At 38.0% G+C, this 23,568-nt stretch overlaps 1 protein-coding gene across 1 annotated transcript in view; it reads left to right on the top strand.

Annotated features, from left to right (window-relative positions):
* The window catches only part of LOC104076188 (dihydropyrimidine dehydrogenase [NADP(+)]-like), a gene marked incomplete at its 3' end in the record, with an annotated part of 119,703 nt that overhangs the window by 19,176 nt on the left and 76,959 nt on the right, over positions 1-23,568 (top strand). The window contains exons 4-6 of the mRNA XM_009576962.1: positions 785-868; positions 19,200-19,320; positions 20,255-20,374. Coding sequence (XP_009575257.1) covers positions 785-868; positions 19,200-19,320; positions 20,255-20,374 — 325 coding nt within the window. The remainder of the gene's footprint in view (positions 1-784; positions 869-19,199; positions 19,321-20,254; positions 20,375-23,568) is intronic.

Genomic DNA, 23,568 nt, shown 5'->3' with positions numbered 1-23,568 from the left:
GAACCATGGCCACACAGCAGGCAAAGTTACTCCAGTTCAATAAGCAAAAACAAAATGCAAATGCAAAACAAAATACTAGTTACAGCCACATGGAAGGCGACAGGTGAGATCCTCATCTCAGGCTGGAGCAGTTCAGCTTTTTGCAGGGAGGAAGAGGAGCGTGTTTACGTGCTGCCCTCGTACACCTCGGCTCCTTTGCCTTTTTAATTGTAGCTAATAGAGGGTGCTGAAGAGAAATTAGCATGAATAATATGTTTGTATAGACTGGTTTTAATACTTTCTTGTTTAACTTCAGAAACAAAAATATTTAATGACAAAAGCTATGGCACAGTATAGGCACCTGCAGAAAATTAGAGACTGAATTCATTAAAGCAGAAAGAAGAAATTTACTACTGAGTCACAGTTCTTTAGAGCACAGAAGCACCTGGGTAACACTGCCTACCGAACCTTGCTCTTGGTGCTGCCCTAAGGCCCTCCAATTGCATTTCATTTTTTAACGTTTTCCAGAACCAACTCCTTATTGTGCTTGTCTCTTTTTAATTTATTTTTTACTTCAATTTCCTTTGTAATTTTGGGAAGCCACATCAATTTTTGAAATTTTTCTCTATAATGATCACCATATTTCTTTTTCAGGCTATCATAACCATAGCTTTCTCTCTTTTAAAAAAAAAAAAAAATCAAATGTCTAAAGAAATCTATTTAACATGAACAGTAAATGCCACAGGAAAGAGTACATTACTTGAAGTTAATTTTGCATTTTTTTTGCCTTTTGCATATTTCATAGGTTGCTGGTGCAGATGCGCTGGAGTTAAATTTATCATGTCCTCATGGTATGGGGGAGAGGGGCATGGGCCTGGCCTGTGGGCAGGTAGGACTGTAACCACAATCTCTTTCATGTCTCTTCAGCAATCCTGCACTACCACATTGATAGTTACACCTCAGGGGGAAGATGTAAGCAGCAGATTACTAGCTTGAGATTTTTAGGTTGAATGTGTTTAAATATTTAGTGCTGAAAGCAAAAAAAAAGAAGACAGAAGCTGAGAATATACAAAATGCTTAGTTTTGCTGAGAACAAAAACGCATTATGTATTTGACAAGGAACAAGATGAAAACAAATAATTTCCAAGAAGCGCTTGGACAGAATTTGGTGGTTTCCATTTCAGTGCCCTGTAGATATCTTTTAGATCGCAACCTGGTAACTACTGCATGTATCAATAATGATTTTGAAGGACATGAGATATAGACACATTTCATTTCACAATTTTTAGCATATGAACCTAACTGTATTTTAGAATAATGGAATAGGGCATACATTCTGGTAGTGCCACCTACAGTTAACGTCTTCTCTTATAGGAGCCTGTGTTCTGTAACCTATAGATTTGATGGTTTATACAGTTTAGGTTGGAATTATTCATGCCTGATGTCTCTGCCGTGTAGAAATCTGATGCAGAGTTTATCAATACATCCTGGGACTCCAGTCAGGAGAACGTGTGTTGGTTTGCCCATGAAAAGAAAATAAACATGCACAAAAGCCAATTCTCATGCTAGTATCCTTTTGAAGTTTTCAGATTTTTGCATGTTTTAGTTATGGTTTGAAATTTGTTTTGGCTCTGAAACATGGCCGAATGTGGTGAAATTGGAAGTCTCTGAAAAATCTTAGTTCGCAGTCTAATGGGAGAGATTTCCTAGAGTTTGACCATCAAAGTTTCAGAAGTCTGAAGCCTCCTTGATTTCCCATTGTGGTGGGCTGACCCTGGCTGGACGCCAGGTGCCCACCAAAGCCACTCTATCACTCCCCCTCCTCAAGTGGACACGGGAGAGAAAATATAACGAAAGGCTCGTGGGTCAAGATAAGGACAGGGAGAGATCACTCACCGATTACCATCACAGGCAAAACAGCTTGGGGGAACTAGTTTAGTTTATTACCAATCAAATCAGAGAAGGGTAGTGAGAAATAAAACCAAATCTTAAAACACTTTCCCCCTCCCTTCTTCCCAGGCTTAATTTTACTCCCGATTTTCTTCACCTCCTCCCTCCCAGCAGCGCAGAGGGACGGGGAATGGGGGTTGCGGTCAGCTCATCACACGTTGTCTCTGCCGTTCCTTCCTCCTCAATGGCAGGACTCCTCATACTCTTCCCCTGCTGCAGCATGGGGTCCTTCCCACAGGAGACAGTCCTCCACGGATTTCTCCAATGTGAGTCCTTTCCACGGGCTTCACCCATCTTACTACATTTTCAGGAAAGGGGAGAAAGAAGAGGAGGGAGATGCAGAGTGGGAATCATGATTACATGCCCTAAAATCAACACATACTATTCAGTTGATCCCCTTGGAGAGGGCTAGTAGACATCTTAATTCATCCTCACTTCCTCAGTTAAACACAAAACTTTTAAGAACTGAGGTGTGGTTGGATAACTAAACCATTAACTTTCTAAAACTTTTAGTAGGGAGGCAATAGGAGCTGTAATGGTTTCAATGCAGGTGAAGCTTTATCACAGCAATACTGTCAGGCACGGTGCATGGGACGTTTCATTATTTTCTGTGAACAAAATGATGTCGACCTGTTCTATGCTATAGATTATTATTTTTAATGAAAGTAATCTGGGTGCTTTTCATGGCCAGTGGTCATTTACCGAAGTTATGATTAAAAATGGGAGAGGAGAAAATTATAAAAACCCTCCAGGACCACATTAGCAAAATGGTAATAGTTATTGGTAATTTTTTTCCCCGAATTGCATTCAACAGCAAAAAGCTAGAGTAGCCGTTTTTAAAAGTTTATGAAGCAATTCCCACCCTTCACTCTGCACAGTGTAACTCAGTAGTTTGGGTTGTCCCCACCTGAGATGGCAGCACGCTGTAGAAGGGTGCGGTTTGGTCAGGGAGAGCCCTGAAGGTTTCACACGGAAGCTGAAACAGGCTCCTTTCAAGCATGCTTTTTTTTTCTTTAGGCATATGTTATTTCCAGCTTTCACTGGTTGGAATAATATATGCGTGTGAAGTTGCTTAGATGTGTAGTCAGTAGGGAGCTGTCTGGCTACATGAGTTTTTACATATCTTTCAGCTATTGTAAAATCAGAGAACCAAATGCAAAATCTGAGCACTCAGGGCTATCATGTGGATTTGTGACTCTCCTTGGAGGAGATCAGATCCATAAAGCAAGAAGAAGATTACATTATATATACATATATGTTTGTATAATAATAAAATTTCTCTCCTCCCCGTACAATATGGATATTCTTTTGAATGTTTAATATATATTACCCTCATTTAAATATATTCTTGTGGTTTTTTAACTGTCTCACCAAAATGAGAGCTCAGAAAAGAATCTACTTCTTTAGACAAATAAATGAATAAACCAAGCCATCTTTAGAGGGCCAGATCTTAAGGTTCTTCCTCAGAGTTGCTGAAATTAAATTATAGTGGCTTTAAATGAAGCTTATTGAAGCAAAGGGTGAGGATGAACTGGGTAAAATAACGATATGTGCAAGGAGATTTATCAATAGCCCTTCAAGGGGCTTCCACGTGTGATGGCCCCTGGAGGCCCCATCATAAGACAGGAAAGTGCTAGGACGTATTTTGGCTCTACTCTTTTTTCTGCCCAAAGCTGAAGTCAAATAGGAAATAGGTCCTACATAGGTGGTGTGGGGAAGAGAGGGCTCAGATACGCTCTGCAAAAAAACCACCACTCGATATCTAGAAGTCAGGGCATGAGGCTTTGAGAGATAGAGCAGCTTACCTGGTTTCTTAAATCTTTTCAATAACATAATCCACGTCTTCATAGGAAAATTTTTTAGGGACTAGGTCCCTTTTCATGCCTAAGCATATTAAATCCTCAGGAAACTACAGCAATTCCTGAGATGAAAAATACTGACAGAAAAACATGTATGTGTATTTTTACTGTTTATAATGTCTGAAATGTTCTGCCTTTTTTGTTGCTGTTGTTTAAAAAAAAAGGGAAAGGAAAGGTTAATTACACTGTCTACTTTTTCTCCTCATTTCAATTCCTATGGTGTGCCTAAGGGTAAGTGTAGAAATCTAGGAACATCAGATTTGTTTTTTCTCTGTCCTATTTTGTTATCTACTCTCAAACACTTCCACTGTTTTATACACACTGTAAATTTTAAAAATTCCAGATATATCCAAATTATATATATAAAGAATTGGTACTAAGAATGACTGTTTGTTTTATACTGAATTACCGTTCTTAGCTTTTATTTGATTTTAATTCTAAGTCATTAGTGCAGACACTCTGGCGCCCAAACAGCATAGCTAGCCAGAGGGTAATATTAAGAAGCATCTGTATTGCTGCCAATAAGTTACTTAAAGCTGGTTCTCTATAAAATGTCAATTATATTTACTAATGCTGATTAATGATAATAAATTTAAGGTTTGTATTCCTTCGTAACAGTCTGCAACTGTATAAAAGTTGGATATCATTAAAAATCATAATAGAATTTCCATCATTAGGTTTAACAGCACTAATGCATAGATTTTCTTTGAATCAGATAACATAAGTGTACAAAACATTTAATAATAAACATAAAGACAACATGGTGAACAGCAGATTATTAAAAAATGACAGTATCACTTTCCCACTATAGTTCATTACTGTAGTAATTTTAGCATAAAATTATGAAAATAATAAATTAAACATCTGAGATGGTGGCACTCACATTTCAATGTCTTAACTTGTGGTGTTGTATTTGTGATGCACTTTTTGTCTCTTCACTGGAAACCACGCAAAGATGTTTTTAATTTTTTTTTACTTATCCTTCTAAAAAGTGGCATTAAATATTCAGAACCATTACTGTGATGTGAAATCAACAAATTTAAGTGTTTGGCTTTTTGTTTTTGGTCCAAAAGTCAAAAAGTCTCTCCAGCTGCTCTGGTAAGAATGAATAAATAGTTGAATTGAGTCAATAATCTGGGTTTTATTTTGCATTCCTGATAAGTTTTTTGTCATTCTTTGTTGTTCAGATGAAACCCCAGGTCTAGCAAGTGTAATGTGCATATACCTAGAATCATTAGAATAAGACCGGTTAGGACGAGTGATATCAGAAGTCTTCAAAAATATAAGTGAGTCTCCTTGGCCTAATGGGGAGTGAAAAACAATGGGGGGAAGAAAAGACCAGCCTACAGCTGCCTGAAAGGTGGTAACAAAGATGCTGGAAGAGCAGCTACAAAGAGGGAAGGATGAGTCTCTGTAGTGTCAGATGATACAGCAAGGAGCAACCTGGGCTGAAGGTTTCAGGTTGGGCATCAGGAAAAAAAATCACCAAGAAGGTGATGCAGTACAGGAACATGTTGTCTGGTAGGGCTGTGTACTCTCCATCTCTGGAGTTTTCAGGGCTCAGGCAGGCAAAGCCATGGCCAACCTCAACTGGTGTTGGCGCTAGTCCCACTCAGAGCAGGAGCTTGGACTAGTTGCCCTCCAGAAGTCCATTCAGACAAACATTTCTGTGATTCTGTGGATTCACCCTGCTCAATTCCTATCCAAAGGTACTGCGTTGTTTATGCTAGAGATAGGAAATGAGTAATGGATAAAAGGAAGCTCAAGGACTCACCTGTTCGCTTGAGGTGAGATGATCAGTATGATAGGGAGATCTCAAGTTGAAAGCAACACATCAGTTAAATTTCCAAAGCACAGAGGATGCTTCTATACTTTTAAAAAAAAACAAATCTCATATTCAAAGATCTCAGCCTAAATGCAAGAACAGAGATTCTTTATGCTGTAAGCAAATATTTTAAAAGTTAATGACACCCTGGCTTATAAATATTTCTCATTCATTAGTCGTATCTTCTAACCTCCAAAATATAAAAAAACTTTGCCTATCTCAGCATTTAAGCTATAGGTTTGGGGGATTGTTTGCTTTTTTTAGTTTATATTGAAGAAGGCATGTATACGTCTCTTGTGAGCACTGAAATCCAGATCCCGGTGGTTTAACTATTCAGATCATATGTAGAATGAACTTGCTTTGTGGTTCTTTTCTTACCTTTATTTTCGTTTTACTTAAACTGTACTTGCTAGAGCCTCTGCTGCTGGCTGTGTTCATGTTTATTGCCTGCAATTAGGAGGCAAGTTTCATAAAAGCACACATTGCCTCATTCAGAAGAAGACATATCTGTTAAAAACAAAAAGCAAAAATCCCCAAAAGCCCTGGTTACTCTGCAAAGATGAGAACTGGCTGCATGGCACAATTAGATTTGCTCTGCTGTACCTTGGAAATAGGGAAGATGAGGCTGTTTTTTAATTGAAGTGCACAGCATAGCATGCTAATTCTGCCAGCAAGGAGCTTGAAGTATGTTAAATAAATGATGCCCCAAACAGAATTTGATTATGTCTGTGTTCATGTGGCATTCTACTATCACCCTACAATAATATGCTGGTTAAGTATAATTCATTGAGTCCTGCAGGCAGTATTAGTTCTCTCTCTTCTCTTTTGTATCAGTTACTGCAACAAATTAATGCAAAGTACAGCAGGGTGGTGTTACACTGTGCTATAGCAGCAGTGGGAACATTGCCACCGAAAATCTAGTATAAACCAGTATAATCAAAGTGAGGTTTGTGTTGGTGTTTGCAGTGGCGTTTCAGGATTTATATGTCTTGTTGTTCTCTTGCATTGGCCACTTTCATCCATTTTGGCTGGGATCTTAAGAAGATAAGTCTTAGCTGATCTCACTGTCTGTGTCTGTCAGTGCCCTCTGTTGCTTTGGGGCATGTTTCGACCAAACGACCTGTTTCAGTCATGTTTCTCAGAGCTGAAACTGTTTCAAAGATACTGAATTTCTGTACGTTTCATAAAACTAGGTGGCAGGGTAGGGGAGAGAAATTGTCTGCCACCCAAGCTGATGGATATGGACAGGAGCCTTAATAGTCCAGCTGAGGGAGAAGCTCAGGCAGACGCAGGAAGTTCAGTCACAAGGCACAGACTTCTCAGAAACAAGGATTCCTTGGTTCAGGCGGCGATGGTGTTACTCTGCGTGTGCAGAGATGTACTGCATTGGGTGTTCTTTTGCTGGGAAGGTATTCGGGATGTGCAGGGAGAAGGGATGCTGCCGCTTGCCTCCTCCAACTCCTGCAAATGCAGATCTAAACACACTTTTTCGCAGGCCAGGAGATGTGTTTTGCGGGTTTACATTCCTGACTCCCACACTGATCATGGCCACGCGTCATCCTTTATGATAGTACAGTTTTGTTATTTTAACCTCTTTGGATGATTTTTTCACCTTCCCTGGTTTCATATGTGTCTCTTCCCTCTCCCTTCGCCTTGAAAACCCTCCCCATAAAGTAAACCCTTTGCTGAATTGCTTTCAAAGTAACGATTGACTCATGAGCTATTTCCCTGGAAATCTGAACAGAAAAAGTTTGCTGACTATGTGGTCACTCCTGAGTTGGTGACATCACTCACCTTCCTCCTGTACCTGAGGATTCATTTTCTTTTCTGTTGCCCTCGCAGGATTCAGGTGTGATTAAACGTCATGACTTAAATGGATTTCTTCCATGTCTTTAGTTCTGTATGTCCTTTATGTGTTCATGCATTCTGCTTTTTGTAACATGTAAAAGGAGACAAAACTTAATAATGAGGTACAACAGTTAATTGGTATTTTGTTTTTCAAACACTCGAGAAGAAATGAATTAAGATGCAAAGTTTAATAAATTCATCATCAGAACACTATTCTGTAATTTTATATTGCGGCTTGACAACATTTAATCTACTGTTATTGCTTTGAGGATTTTTAATTGAATTACTCAAAAGACAAAACAGAAAATAAAAAGGGATTATAAATAGGACAGTAATGTTAACAGCACTACCGACTTGCTGAAACTTTTTAATGACATGGTATGGCTGTTAATAAGGTTTTAAATACTGTTTATGTGTGCTGACTTTTTATTTATATATCGAAAGCATTCTCTACAGAATGGATTTTCTTAGAAAATGTAAAAGTGATCCTGTATCCTTGAAATTCATGAAAACATGAAAGCAAGTTGAGGATAACCTTATTTTCAATCTCACTATGATGGAAGCATTTCAGCTGGAATTCACATTATGGATGACAGATGTCACAACGAACATCAGTTCAGCCAAAATATGAGTGACCTGCCGCTGTTTAAAAAGGAAACAAAAAGTTTTGGGCTGTTTTAATGACACTTTAGTAGCCTAACTATGATGGAGTATATAGCGAGTGCTTCCCAGAAAGAAGGAGAACCATGATTTTTTTTAAAAACAAATGGCAACCTGTACTTATTCTTGCAGTTGTATTTTAATGCACTGAGAAGCTTTCAGAAAAGGGAAATGTAGAAAACTCAGGCAAGAATATTTCTGTGGTCTACATGGTTAAATGTTTGGTTAGATGTCCACATCCTCTGGACTGCTTTGCCTTTGCGTATGTGGTTGCAGCATAAGGTGTTGCAGTTGTTCATACAGATGATGTATGGTAAACAGGATTTATTAGAAAGGAAACGATCAGCAACAAGTATCTATGTGCTGGTAAAATAAAATATTTTAAGATTGTTTGTCTTGGTGCACAATAAAAGTTAACTACGCAGTGCACATTAATAGCTTTTTCTTTCTATGGTTTCAGTTTCATGCCACCACTTGATAAAGTTAATTAACAGTGTATTAACTAGTCTCTTCACTGCCTACATGAGAATTTTCAGGACTAGGCTCATACTTTTTTAATTTTGCCTCACCTTCTAGTAAAATTCGTCAGTGTGTGGGAGGCTTGCTCTTTACAGTAGGCCAAATCTGAATACAGGTCCGTATAATGATCATTTTAAAACTGAGTGGGAAATCCTTCTCAGAGCATAGGTTTTAAATTCCTTAGTTTGGTGGTTTCAAAGGTTTATGGTTTCCTCAATTACTTGGTTTTTCTGCCTCTCTATTATAGGAAAGGACAGAGAGCTTGCCTACCTGGCCACAAGAAAAAGCTATTTGTAGCTGCAGCACTGATACATTTGAGTTCTATGCTTCCCTTTAAAATATTTCATGTGTGACGTAAACCTAATCAAACCTTTATGCCTTCTAGCAGGTAACCTCTGCATGAACTAAAGAGCTGAAATATTGTTTAATCATGCTGAGTACCACTTTTTTACAGTGATATGAGAAACATTATTTTGGTTGGCTAGAAACAACCAAGATAAAATATTTTGTTCTGTCAGGGGTAAAAAGGCATTTTCATTAGTCAACACTTTACATACACCAATGCTGTTGATAAATAAATCTTTCCAGTTAGTATATCTCCAAGAAATTTATAAAATGTAAATGTGCAGTTTCACATTTTTCACTTGGAATGTTTAGGCCCAGTTGGTATTGGAACAAATGATTTGCTAATTTGAACTGGCAATCTGTGCTTCACCTTTTCAGGCCAACTATTAGTAACCTTTATTCTGACAACCAAAGAAAATAATGGTTGTGTCTGACTGCTTTAATGTTGCATTAAAATCAATAGCTGTAAATAATGATTACTACAGTTTTAACTGACCTATGTCAATGAACCATAGAAAGAGTTTTTCCTATCATGTAACTATAACAATTTTTAAAAAGCCTTATAGTTTATTTTAAAAGTAGAAAATTTTCTAACAGTGATGTTTCTTCTGGTTGCTTAGATGAACATTTTAAAAACAAAACAAAACAAAACAAATTTGGAATAAAGAAAAACATTGTGGTTCGACCACCTATTTAGAGAGATGACTCAGTTTTCAAAATAAATTCAATTGTTTTTCTTTTAGTGCTGGGGAGAAAACAAAAAGCTTTTATGTGATCTGAAAAAGGGAGTAATTGCAAGGCTGACTAAAGACAGCCACAAACCTTTCAAGTCTCAGTTGTGCTTGATCTTGACATCCATTTATCGTTGCTTTAACTCCCAACACAAATCTATGTTTTGTACTTTTGTGTACCGGTCAATCAAAAATTTCCAGCTCATTTTTGACCTTGTCTTCACGTTGGTTATCTTTTCAGTCATTAGGTGCTACATTATCAAAGAAGGGGTGTAGGAGTGCCATGCTGCTAATAAGGTGTCCAAAGGGGATCTCCCACACAGCACTTTGATAAATGCATTCTTAAGTTTGGATGCTGACCTATGTTAATATTGGCAGCTATTAGATGAGAGATGTTAAAAAGCTTTGGAGTGTTGGTTTTTGGTTTGGGTTTTTTTTTCAATGTACTGTTAAGCAGCGTTCGTTTGTGCAGCTCCAGTAGTGTACTACAATAAGGAAATGCTGTAACAACTTATTTGGAATAGAGAGAGGTGATCAAAGGCTATTTGTCTTATGCTTTTAACATCTTTCAAAGGTTCTAATTGTAGAGCTGGAGAAGAGAGAAACAGTGATTGTGATACCAAATGAGAGTAAGAAAGAAGAGGGAGATGGGGATCTGCTAAAATTGAAATTTATTAAGAAATTTTGATTCTGCCAAACCTTTTATGAGTCTTTTAAGGTTTATTTGGTTAAACACTGTTAAATTTGAAGTTCCATTTTTTTATGTGCACCAATTGTTTTTCTGAAGTTTTTCAAAGTAGCCTGACGTGAGAAATAGGCACCACAGTAGTGTCATAGTCTCATGTTGGCTTTTCTCAATACCTGCTGTTATCTCTCCCAGTGTAGACTGGGTCTCAGAGCTTTGGCTTCTCAGCTCAGCCATGACCAAAGCCTGGACCTAATTCAGATTGACTTGATTTTGTCCAGTGACACATTGGTATCACTGGAAAAAAAGGAGAACCCCAATTAGGCTCCCCCAAGTGGAACTTGAAGCGACTGATCTGAAGAGCCGCTGATCAAATCATGACACCATGCTTGCAGCTTTACTTTAAAGTAATAAATTGCTAGCATCTAAGAATGGAGTTAGGTGGCAGGGCTTTTTTACTTCTTATAATTTCCCACAGAAAATTAAAAAAAAGGTTGAATCAAGTCATCAGGCTCTTGCTTAGATTTTTACTTTGGCAAAAACACCTATAAATTGGGAGTCACTACTCCATATAAATATTAAAAAAAAAAAAATTAAAGTAAAAAGTATGTAGTCTTTACATGGAGTTCAAATGGTAATGTTTTTGCCTGAGTGAAAAGACTATAACAAAAAGAAAGAAGGTAGTCTGTAAAAGCTAATGGGAATTTTCCAAGCTATACTTCTACATCTTAATCTGCAGTATTTCGTAAGCAAAGATGTGCTTGTTTCACTAGTAGTACATGCTTAGTTATATAAACCATATGATATCTCTTCGGTTTAAAAATATTACAGTTTTTGTTCAAATTATAAAGAGAACACTTATTATGTAGAAATAGCATAAATGTCTTAATTTACCCAATAGACTTCTTTCAAAAGATTTTTTAAAAGAAAGGAACATACTAGAGTACATAAGAGAGTAGAAAATAAGTATATCCTTGAATTAAACCAGTGAGCAATAGTCACAGTACATATTGTTGCTATGGTAGTGTAGTTAAATGGTAACTATGTGGACCTTGCTTAATTCTTCTCATACTAATCTCTGATCTTTTATAAATTCTTCCCCAAAATAAACCCTTACAGCCCCACTTCATTTTGAAACCTCATGTTTCAAAGTGCAAGTTAATTAGTGAAAGCTGAAGGCCTAAACTTTCGAACTAAAACATTTTGATCTTCCCAGAACAAAATATGAAATTATCCATTTATGGACGTTTTGAATTTTTATCCTGAATAGGATTTTCCTGTACCATTTTATTGAAGATATCTAATGAGATTTTGAAGTAATTTTTTTTTTTTTTGCTAAACTAGTGGAAAAGGCTTCCACTACCATTGGCACTCTTTGGATCTCATGCCAAAAGGCAGTACAGTATTGACGGAAAAAGAGTCCGAATTCACATACTGTTGTTATTTCTAAAAGTTTATTTTGTGGCATTGGTTTCACATCACATCATATCATAGATTCTAGCCAGAAGGATATAAGCTCTCATCCAGCAGCTACATTTTTGTGGGGTTGAGCAGGCTGACCCAAAGCCTCTGAAGTCATTTAGGCATTTTTTGAAGTTTTTCCTAATATACATAGATAGCTTCACATACAACTGTGCGAACTGTTATTCCTGCCTTAGGTTAAACTGCCTCATTTCTTTCTTTTTGACAGCTGCGGTCAATAGATGTTGACCAAAAGCTGTCAAATTTCCTGAGAAATGAGGAAGCATTTTTTACTCCAGATGAGAAGTAGAGAGTTATTCGTCTTCTATCCTGGGAAATCCTTCCCTTAATTTGACAGGCTTTAAACAAATTGTTAGCTTTAATTAAGTTTGAAATGAGACAAATGCACAACCTAAACTGCCCCTTTCTAGCATGTGAGAAGACAGTAAAATTAACCATGAGATTCGGAAATGGTGTTTCTTTTGCTATTGTGATTGACTGCAAATCTGTATTTAGGTACTGTGGAAATTTTGGGTAGGTTTAGAGATAGCCAGTTTTTTGAAGGCCAGGTTGGACACCTGACAGAAGAAGGGAGAAAAGATAATAGCTGTGGAAAAGATCAGTAGTGATATGAAAAAAAAAACAGGTGAATGCTAAAGATACTAATTTGCAATGCTTTAAGCTGAAATTCCCATACTTTTACTTTTTCTTCACATTTGAAGGAATAGCAAAAGAGTAGCTCTTCACACACAGAGAGAAATTTTGATTTTTTTTTTTTTTTTTTTTTTTTTAATTCCCCCAAAAAGAAAATTTTGTTTTTTTTTTTTTTTTTTTTTTTTTTTTAATTCTGATCTCCTAGTGGATTTCTGGATCCATGTTTGATCTGGAAAAGAAATACGTGATAGACACATATAAAAAGCATTTAAAATAACAGCTTGTCAGGCTAACGAGTCCTCAGAACATCTGTGGGATCTCTGTAAAAGATGCAGATCCAGACCTACACGTTGAGCCGGTGGAGTGGATTGAATAGGTAAGGAATCTATAGAAGTGATCATTACTCACTTTCTAAAGCTGCTCCAAATGTATCCTGCCCCTGCCTACCCGCACTGCAGGCGTGGCAGGTAGTGCTGCTGTAATGTTCACAAGGAAAGGGTAGCATGGCCTGGAAGAAAGTCTACCTGTTGCATGGAAGTTATCTGCAGATGGTGAAAGATTCTTTTCTCCTTGCTTGTTTTTCAGATGAGGGTGCATTCGAGTCCTCATTGGCTCTCAGACAGCAATTTGATTGAGGATAGGTATAACTCTTCCCTTGTAGACTATTGTTGAATGAGAGAGTAAAGTGAGAATTATACATGAATTAAATCTAAAAGCCAAATCTTGCAAATTCTCACTTATAAAGTTTTTCTCAGGCTACATAAAAGCACTCCCTCCTTTTCCCATAGCTATCCATACTATTTTGGAAAATGTATCTAGTGTGCAGAATGAGGAACTGTAGAACATTTTTTCATATAAAAAAATTCCTCCAATGGTAATAGATGTAAGGGGGCTACAAGATTTTTTTCTGAAGAGCCAGCACAGAAAGAAAATCTGTCACCAGAAGAATGCACTGATGAGTGACTCTGGGTGCCACTTGCCTACTAACCATATATAAGAAATCCCATGTCAGCTTCATGTGTGTTAAATTAATACAAAGGCAAAATAAGTCATCTGTAACTTAGTATCATTTAAAGTTGCAAACACGTTGACATAATGTGTGATTTAGCCATGAAACTCATTGGCAAGAGATATATGTGAGAATATTTTTGTGGCCATCAAAGACTTGAGGTTTGTGAGGAAGATCAGACTTACGCTTGCATTGAATAAGAATAATGTATTTTAATTTCTGAAACTTTATTGTTTATGTCATTGTAGTCAGTGATAGGTGAGATTTAAGGACTTTAAGGTCCTAATGGATCTTGCAATATTCTTTGTGCCGTCTAGAACTTCCCATCATCACAGTCAGGATAATGGAACTTGCACAAATCATCAGCATGACCTGTAATGATAACTCCAGTAGTCCTGTGTAAGAAAGCCTTCATACATCAGGATTCTGTCTGAGAAGAGTTATGTTTTTATACTTTCCACAACTGCAAAGGTTCTTACCCTGTTCTTAGTGAGACAGAACTGCCACCATTATAGTAATTAGGGATGCACTGAAGATTGTGTGGTACGGTCCATTTTCTCTAGCACTAATTAGACAAGATCAGCTACTATGCTCTACTCAGTGGTAACCTTCCTTCTGAAGTTCTTGGGGGAAATTCTGTAACAGGTTTATTTTTATGACATCTTTCAGACTGACATTTGTATTCTTTATGTATGCACGCATACATGTGTACATACACTCACACTTATGTGCTTCCCAAGGACTGTTTGCATAGTTAAGAAAAGCATGTTCATTACCCTAAAGTAGTTGTATTTCTATCTTTTGCATTATGCAAATATTCTGAAAAACTGATTCAATTCAAGTATTAAAAATATTGCTTTTGTTAATGTGGAAGGTATCTCGTGGTTTAAGGTATTCTGAAGAATCAAGTGCAGTTTTCTGCTAGACAAACCTTTTCACATCCTTATGCAATTGACTTAGTAAAAACTGGGCACCAAAACAAGGAGAGTTTGAGGAGGTGCACCTCAGTCTATCTGACTCTGCTCTCTCCATGTATTAAACAGATGTAATAGTGCTTCCCCATCTCAGAGAGGTGTTCTGGATACAGTATAAAGATTGTGCAGTAACAGGGTAGTGTAAAAATGAGGACCCTGCAAGAACACTGAAAATAGATCACAGTAAAAATTTCCAAAATTTCCAAAAATGTACATCCAGACATTTCTGTGGTAATCTCTTCATGGTTTTGTTTCTTTCCATGAAACACAAGGCGAGGTGACCTACTCTACACACAGCATTTTCACAGTCTTTTTTAAACACGCAGGATGTATCTGCCTTGGGGGTGATAGGATGTGGGATTCATCTCATTACCAATGCCAAATGCAATCAGTAGACAACTTGCTGCTTTAATTTCTGAGGACTTATTCTTATAGTTATGGTTGTAGTTAAGCTTATCATGTGATCATTTAGAAAAAAAGGTGAATAGTTGTTTTTCCTCTAGTATATCTACCCATTGGCAACGAGTAGTTAGGATTAAAAGCTCCATCTAGCCCAAGGCTATAATGAATATTCAGGAAAAATGATTCTGTACTGCTGCTTAGGGAAGTAAAAAGACAACCCCTGTAACATTCAAATCTCTGTGCCTTTGGAACAAACAAGCAATATTTGATAAAGAACAGGAAGACAGAAGACACACTGATGTACATCTCATACCAAAAGAGACTTTATATGGTATTAAATTACAAACAGATTCCTGTAGGTACAGTGCATGAATCAATATTGTGTTTTAGCTGATGATAATTTCACCAAGCTTTCATTTAGATGGTGTTTGTTTAAAAAAAAAAAAAAATACAGCAGATAAATGAAGTGTGCTACCAACAGATGTTACAGTCCATTGAAGCATTTGTTCATTCTTCTGGATTGACACAACAGAGCAAAATTATACTACGCATTCTGTAACAATCGCACTGTATCATCATTAATGAGAGAACCAACAAACCTAGTTATGTGTAATAGAAGGAGATAATTTATAGCAACATGGTAGACTTTGAACGAAAAGCATTAAAATCCTGTACCACATTAAGCAGAATAATATTTTACTTAGTTCATGTTGTTGATTTTGCGAATGTAAATGCCCAGCTGTTGTTACAGCTAATAACTTTTTACATATCAAGCCATTTAGAAAATATTTCTTAACTATGCAGGCTTCATCAACCACTTTATCAATGATAAAAGCTGCAGGCACTTTCATAAAGTTGGATTCAGGTAAAAAAAGATATTTATGTGGTATTAGCAGTGACAGGTATTTCTTGTAACGTGATTTACAGGCCTCAAGATTCATTCTCTTACAAGTTATATGCTCATCCTTGAATGTTTTCTAAATCAAATCTCTGCTAAGAACCAGTAAATGCAATTTGTAAATTGGGGTCAGTCTTTCAGAAATCCAAGTAGATGGGAGGCCCTGAATCAGCAAAATTAATTAGGCAAAATGAAGCCTGTACATACCCTGTTTAAAACCAGTTTTTGGTACCAGGTGGCTCACCTTGTTAAATTTGCACCTGAATTTAAAACTTTGCTGAAAATGATAAATTAATATTCTCAGAAATCTTAAGTTGTGAACTGCATTTCAAATTGGAATAATTTCTTTACTCAATGATTGCACTTAGAAGTGAATTTCTATTTCTAATCACTTAAATCTTTCTCAAAAGTTGTGTTCTTGTGTGACCTCTGCAAATTGTTCTCAGTCCAAAGGCAAACTTCTATGGAGAGGTTGTACACCATCCAGCGAACTTCCCCTGGATTATATAAATGTAGTTCATTCATTTCATATGAAAATTAGCTGCCTGGTGACATTACTACCTTCTGTTTTCAACCATCTGATGACTTATGATGCATTTTTCCAAGTCCTCAGTGCAAATATAGTAGGAAATTATGGATTTTATAAATGAATGAATAACGTTTTCTTGATGATCTAAAGAAGAAAATGTGATATCACAGATAAAAACAGGTGGGGATATTATTCCGTTTTGAGAATACGTTAGTTGTTTGTGGAGCATAAACGCTCTGGTATTCTCATGCAATGGCTTCATGGCATTGAAATCGCTCTGGCAGCAGGGAAGCTCAGGCGTGTAGTGCCTGTGGCCACTGGACACTTGCGATGTCACTACAGCGAGGGGAGAGAGGACGGGCTCAGGTGGCTCACTGATGTTGGCCGCTGCACCAGGAGGAATCTGAGCAGGAGGGGACTGGAGACAGAACAGCGGGAAGAGGTGGAGGAGAAGGGTGGGAGGGTGGATCAGCTGGATGCTCCAGTACAGCTCCACTGTAGGACTCGCACTGAAAAGGGAAGCGGCGAGATCTGTCACATGTGCCTGTGTTTTGGGGGTGGCACAAGGGTAAACAGTAATTTTTTTAAGGTATCCAGCATTACCTTTATTCGATATTTATTTAATGAGCAAATGAATTAGATAAAAGATTACGGAAAAAAAATCAGCTTTAGAAATAACCGTTTCAATCCAAAAATGTCAAATTTAATGGAAGTTCTGATTTTTTGTATAAAATTCAACACCTTTCCAACTCCTATCAGTGACTGTCTCACTATGCAGCAAAGCACTGTGTTAACTTGTTTTTCATTTTTTCCATATTTCCTCACTAAACGTTCCTATTTTTTCCTTGGAATATTAAGTGAAGTAAAATCAAAGATTTCACCTCCTTCAGTTGAGTTTTCAAATTATTTTCCTATTAAGTTACCTGCAGTTTTATGGGTACCGAAAATGGGCAGGTTTCCAAGACTGATACAAGTGAGCCTTTCAAAAGGGCTTTGTCTAAACATGTGCTGTGCAATCAGGTATTTAAACTGTTTACTAGCTTGAGAAACTGAAGACCCTTCCATTGCATTCGTTGCATTAATCTTGGTGTGGGAGGGGCAGAACTGATGGAAAATGAAGGTCATTACTTACTTTTGGAAAAAAAAAAGGTCAAATTATTATTTCTTAAGAAAGACAAATTAGTTAAATTGTCTTAGGGATGATGGAAATTGGGTTTGTATGAATGAAAGAGATCTCCCAATAAGTTATTCAATGTGGATTAAAATAATTGTTGGTTTTTTTTAAAGTCTTAGTGTGTGTTGGAGTAAGAATTTTTATGGCAGCACTATAAGCACGACAAAGTCAGCATAATGAGTTATGTGGTGCCAACATCCTGAACATTATTACAAGGATTTCTTAGGAGAAGAATTAACATAAGGGATATACAATTCATGTCTTCTAGAGGGTCTCTCATTTCTGCGATGGACCTCAAGGAAATTCAAAACAGAAATGAAAGTCAAAGATGCAACTACTTTCATACTGCCAGTGCAGCATTCATACATATTTCATGGAAGCTGCTTGGGCGGGGATATCACCATTTTTATTGGAATGGCACAGCTAAGTCTCAGGGTTTTACTATTCACGTCAAGCACTGTGTACTTTCCCGGAACACAGCCTGTGGGGTTTTTTTGTTTGTATTTAACCATTGGTGTAAAAAGAAAAAAGAACAAGGGGTATTTCCTGTGTGTTCACTAGACTGACAACCTTGGTGTCCGCTGGATTGTTTTAAACTAAATTTCATTTAGTTTAAATTCTGTTACTATGTAGCAATGCAGCTATTTTCAGTTACTACATAGCAATGCAGCTTTCTGACTTTTTACAATATCCAAATGGGAGAAAATTATTCATATGTGACAGACTTAATTGTCTGAGAGAGTGATAAATATTTAGTAAATGTAAATAATTGCTGTGGTACCAATTAGCCTACCCACAGGTTATACTTGTACTAAATCTTGTAATAGCACCATTCAATTTTTAACCAGGTCACGCACCATGTTCTACATATATCAGTATTGCAAATTTTAAGGTATTTGTTGAAGACCATTATCAATAGCCAACAGAAAAAAACAACAACCCATACGCTAAGAGTTCTGTTGAACAATAACCATTATATATGCCAGACGCAGAATGTTAGTTCCACTGAGCTGTTTTCAATGGAAAGAATGATTGATTAGTGTCTACATGAGACGTATTCCATAAGGGAAGTAAATGCCTGGAAATCATGAAAAGCCAACACTTGAAGATTTCGATTTCTGGCTTTAACAGAGAAGATTTTGATCTTTCATTTGCACTATGGCCATCCCAAGTTATTCTCTGAAGTCAGAGGAGAGTTCAGAAATGCTGAATTGCATTCTGATAGCCCTGCAACCTCGACTCATCGGTGGTGTTCTGATCAAGGCATGATCAGCCAATCCTTCAGGTGCACATTATTTTTATAGGATACTGGGTATTTTCAATATACCTTACCTAGAGTGAGTCATTAAAACTGAAAAGTAATTTTTAAAATAAATGGGTTAAGAAAGTCTCTGTCATCCAAAATGATATTTCCCCCTCTCTGGGAAAGGAACATTTTGTGATATCTTTGTCTTGGGGGGGGGGGGGGCAGGGGAAGCAAATTTTCCTTTTTTCATGAACTAACCTTTCTGTAATGGATTTGCAGTTACTAGATGTGTCTGAAATAAGTTAACTAATGAGATGAGGTTCATTCCTGATGTGTAATTTCACAAAATCTCAGTATAGCCACTTACAGCAAAGTTTTCTATTTCCTTGGTATACCTTTTGTTCGCATTACTTTTAATTATGTTCTATATTTATTTGACCTATTTGAACAGGATCCAGAGCTGGTACGGAACATCTGTCGCTGGGTTAGACAAGCTGTTCAGATTCCTTTCTTTGCCAAGCTGACCCCAAATGTCACTGATATTGTGAATATTGCGATGGCTGCGCAGGAAGGTAACCAACTCCAGTGCACAAGCTGTGCAGATTTACTAATTTGCTGGATGGGGGAAGACAGGGGAGTTGCTGGAGTAATAACAAATAACAACAGAAACTAATACAAAAATAGTTTATTTGATGTATTTAGAATAAGCACAGTGATCAAAGGCTTCCTAATTTTTGTCCATGCTTCTAGAATATAGCAATATATGAAAAGAACTATATTAGACTGTTAACAATAAATCATATATGTTTGTGTGTTTTTCTGCACACTCCTATTTCTGTAATATTTATACGTTTACCATACCACTGTAAATTCCCCTATTCTTAAGTTTAGTAGTGAAAATGGTGTGTGTGTCCTGAGAAAACAGAAATACACCATTTGAAGGTGTTTATATTTTTTTTTTCCCTAGAGCTCAAAGTACAACATGGCAGGAAATCAGTTTGCAAGTAGGTGTATTAATCCATCACTTAAAACCATGGTCATCATTTCTCTGTCGCATTGTTCATTTCGTCTTGCTCCTCACAATGGGAAACAAGAATATGGGCTGGCTCCGTCAATGCAGAGTTGGTGTCATCAGCTTGGAGGAGGTGACTCCTGTGCTGGGGCACCTCCAGGTGTTGAACAACCACTGTAGCAGGTTCTGTCCCACACAGCTGAAGGGCAGAGATCTGCCTCTCAGCCCCGGTGTTTCCCACGTGCTGTCTTACAGCCCTCACAGCTCTTTCAACTGATGCAGCCTGCCTTGAAGCTAGTGTTAAATTTGTCAGCCCAGGGTTGGTCTTAAGGACCCTTCTGCGCATCCCCTTAACAGTTTGTTGCTTTCTGTCTTCAGCTGTTCATTTGAATTTCTAGTTATTTCACGGTTTCACAGTTTTTCTATTGTATTTTTTCCTCTCTTGTTCTCATACACATGATTTAATAAAAAGTGACTGACCCTTTCTTTCACAGGTGGTGCAGATGGTGTTACAGCCACCAACACTGTGTCAGGAGTGATGGGACTGAAAGCAGACAGCACACCTTGGCCAGCGGTTGGTGGAGGACTGAGGACCACATATGGTGGCATGTCAGGTAGGTGTTGCTCTTTTTGATGCATGGTACTTCCTTGGAGGCTTTCAAAACATCAGGAGGTCCTTGTAGTGGGCTAGAATATCATGTCTGCAGTTGCACTGAGTCCTTAAAGCTCACTTCTGGTCAATGTTTCTAATAGCCATGACAGATGGAACAGATTAAGTGTGAAGGCTCTTGGGTTGCCCTTTCCTTAATGGTAAAGCGCTGCATCAGAATACTGTGATAGGGTCACTGGAGAGGGAAGGAAATCTCTTCTCTTGTGACCCTCGCTTTTCCTCAAATTTTTCATTCTGTCACAATTGTCAGACCCCATGTTAGACAGAGGCTAATGAAAGGGCATCGCAGGGGGAAATATCAACAATCCAAATGCAGTGTATGTTTCATAGCCTGAACTCCAGCTTTCCTCCCTCCTTCCCACCGAGTGCACCTCTTTCAGGGAGGTTATTTCCTCCTCTTCCCGCTGTGGTAAAAATCATAGACGTATTAGGCAAATATATGCGTATTTTTGTAGCCTATTCCTTGAGATATACAAGAATATCTTGTGTAGGCCGTATTTCCCAGTCCTGCTTCACAGTTTAATTTCAAAACCAGCAGCAAAACTTCTACACTCCAGTTCAGTGCCTGTGCACTGTAATGTATTAATCTATTGACCCTGTGCACTCTGTTGCTGCGACAACATGAACTTGGCCTTGCAAAGACAATACTGTGAGCTTCTTGACTTTACTAGTATGGAGATTAGTCTCCTTGGTGATAGAGATAGCAGTAAATATACATAACAGAAGTAATAGCATCCTCCTGATTGAGTCAAACACTTTTTTATTGGACCTGCCTCCTACCTTACCCCAAAAATGTAATCAGAGGAGACCAGACAGGCAAAAAATGCTTTAATTTATGTGACTGGTGTTATCCTTAGAGAACCATAAGAAATGTAGCAAAAAATACCTTTTAAACAAACTTTAATTCAGACGAGTGTATTCAGTGAAAAATTGCCTTATTGCCTTAGATAACTACATGGAATTTGGAATTTTTTAGAGAACGCTGAAAAGCAAGGAAGAGATAACAATCAGAAAAAATCTTTATGCCTATTGCATAGTGATTATTTCACAGTGACAGTCCAATAAGTTGTTATATTTTAATATTATGCAAAATGGGAGGAAGAGGGGAACAAGAAGAGAACAGCTACAGCCCATTTCAATTTCTCTAGCTTGCCATGTTGACAGGAAAAGAATAAAGGAGGTCACAGTGGGTTCTGTGCATTAAAAATTAATAAAAGAACTATTGCAGTAGTATTTTATATAAGTAACACCATTCACATTTTCTCATTTAAGTTGCAATTTCTGAATATTCCTTCCTACCATAAGTCTGTCTAATAAAATCTATAAAATGACTGCATTATGAAAAGTGTGTCTCATGTCACAAATTTAAAACATGTATGTAGTGTAAATTACAGTGGCACCTGGATGCTCAGCTATAAGGGAGGACATACCACCATTTCTGGGGTTTATAATTCTGTTATAAATGGGACCTGAGGAAAAGTTCTTTGTTTCTTTTATTTTTATATATATATGTGTGTGTGTGTAAGTTTAAAAAAGTGGTTTTTTCCCTGAAGTTTTACATGTATCAAAGGAGATAGAAAATGTCATTTTAGGATGCACCATTACCTATGACGCAAATCTGGTTATTTAAAAAATATGAAAACCACTGGGACTGTTGTCAATTTATTATGTTTCGAAAGAGCATATTGTTGCAGACAAATATATAAAGGTTTCTTGCTGATAATTGACATCACTAGGTCTCAATTCCACAACTCATTGCACAAAAGAAAGCCACAGAGCCAATAAAGTCAATAGGCTCTGCAACACATTGCAACACTTTCTGCTCAGCGATCAGGCTATAGCAGTATACAAATGTATGAAAGCAGGAAAGCAATTTTAAATCAAGAGAGCTAGCATGCTCACAAGAAGACAAAAAATGGGAGAGCGTGTCGTCTTGTCAGAGCAAGGGGCAGGGTGGCCATACTTCTGAGGTCTGTTCCCGGCCATGCCAGGGCTCAGCCGCGTGGCCTGCAGCCAGACACTTGACCTTTCCGTGCTTTATTTCTCCTGTCTGTGAAATGCCAGTAACACCACTTACATGCCTACAGGCTTGTTGGGAAGTGCTCTGTCGTCCTGGCATGAAAGTCGCTTCGTAGTGTAAAGTATTGGTTTTCTATTTTGATTTGCTTAAACTTCTTGTTCTATTTTGTTATCTGATAGAGTCAGTAAGTTTTTGTTGTTTTTCAAATAATTCCTGTCAAGGAAGAATTAATTTTTTAAGTGAAAGTCAGCACTACTATAGAAGCAATGTCTGGTCCATTTTCCATGTGTTTTACCAAATCACAGCTGGTTTATCATGTTCTCTAGTGTACTAACCTAGAGCAGATACAGGGCATAGACGAGCTGTATCTTGTTTTCTGGACTTTTTCCAGTTGCACAGATTTTAGTTCTTTTCTGGACTAGAAATGGCGCTCGCTTGGCCCAGAGGTACAGTAAGGGCAGCAGGAGTCTCTGCCTCGTGGCGTGCAGTGCCTGTGGTGGGAGCTGGCCCCCAGCCCCGTGGAGGTCTCAGCACAGAGGCCCCTCAGTCAGGTCTGCTGTGAGGTCTGAAACGTACCTAGGCCCAAAGCTGGTGACCCTCAGCATCACCCAACCAGTGAGGAATTCTCGCAATGGAGTATTTGTGGAGCGCTGGATTAAACTGGATTTTAGATCAGTCTGGGCTTGCTTATCTTTTTTCTGCTTCTTTTTACACATAAATCATAGGAAACTCTCCCTATCATCAGTAGCATTGCCTGCTAGTACAGGGGTTGCTCTGTCTGAAAGGGTGTTTTTGCTTCAGAGAGTGAAAAGCAGAAGCTGCTGTGCTTAGGGTCCGCCATCAGCAGCAGGGACACGTTCCTCCCTTGACGTCACGTAGAGAAACGTGCTCTGTCCTCTGCACTCTGCGTTTCCATTTGCTCCCGAGAGCTGAGGGAGCCCCATGCCTCAGTGGAGGGCGCAGTGTGTGAGCGGAGGAGGCCAGCAGCAAGCTGGAGGTAAGCCACCGCAGCTCAAAACACGAAAGTCAGCACTTTGCACCCCGAAATAAGGCTGCAGGCCAGCCCCTGTCTCTGCTTGCTTGAAGGGATTTGCTGAGAGCTCGGGCCTGGCTCCCGC

This window comes from Fulmarus glacialis, unplaced genomic scaffold (assembly GCF_000690835.1).
Source record: "Fulmarus glacialis isolate BGI_N327 unplaced genomic scaffold, ASM69083v1 scaffold6874, whole genome shotgun sequence".
Taxonomy (NCBI): Eukaryota; Metazoa; Chordata; class Aves; order Procellariiformes; family Procellariidae; genus Fulmarus; species Fulmarus glacialis.
This window is presented reverse-complemented; position numbering and strand designations above follow the sequence as displayed.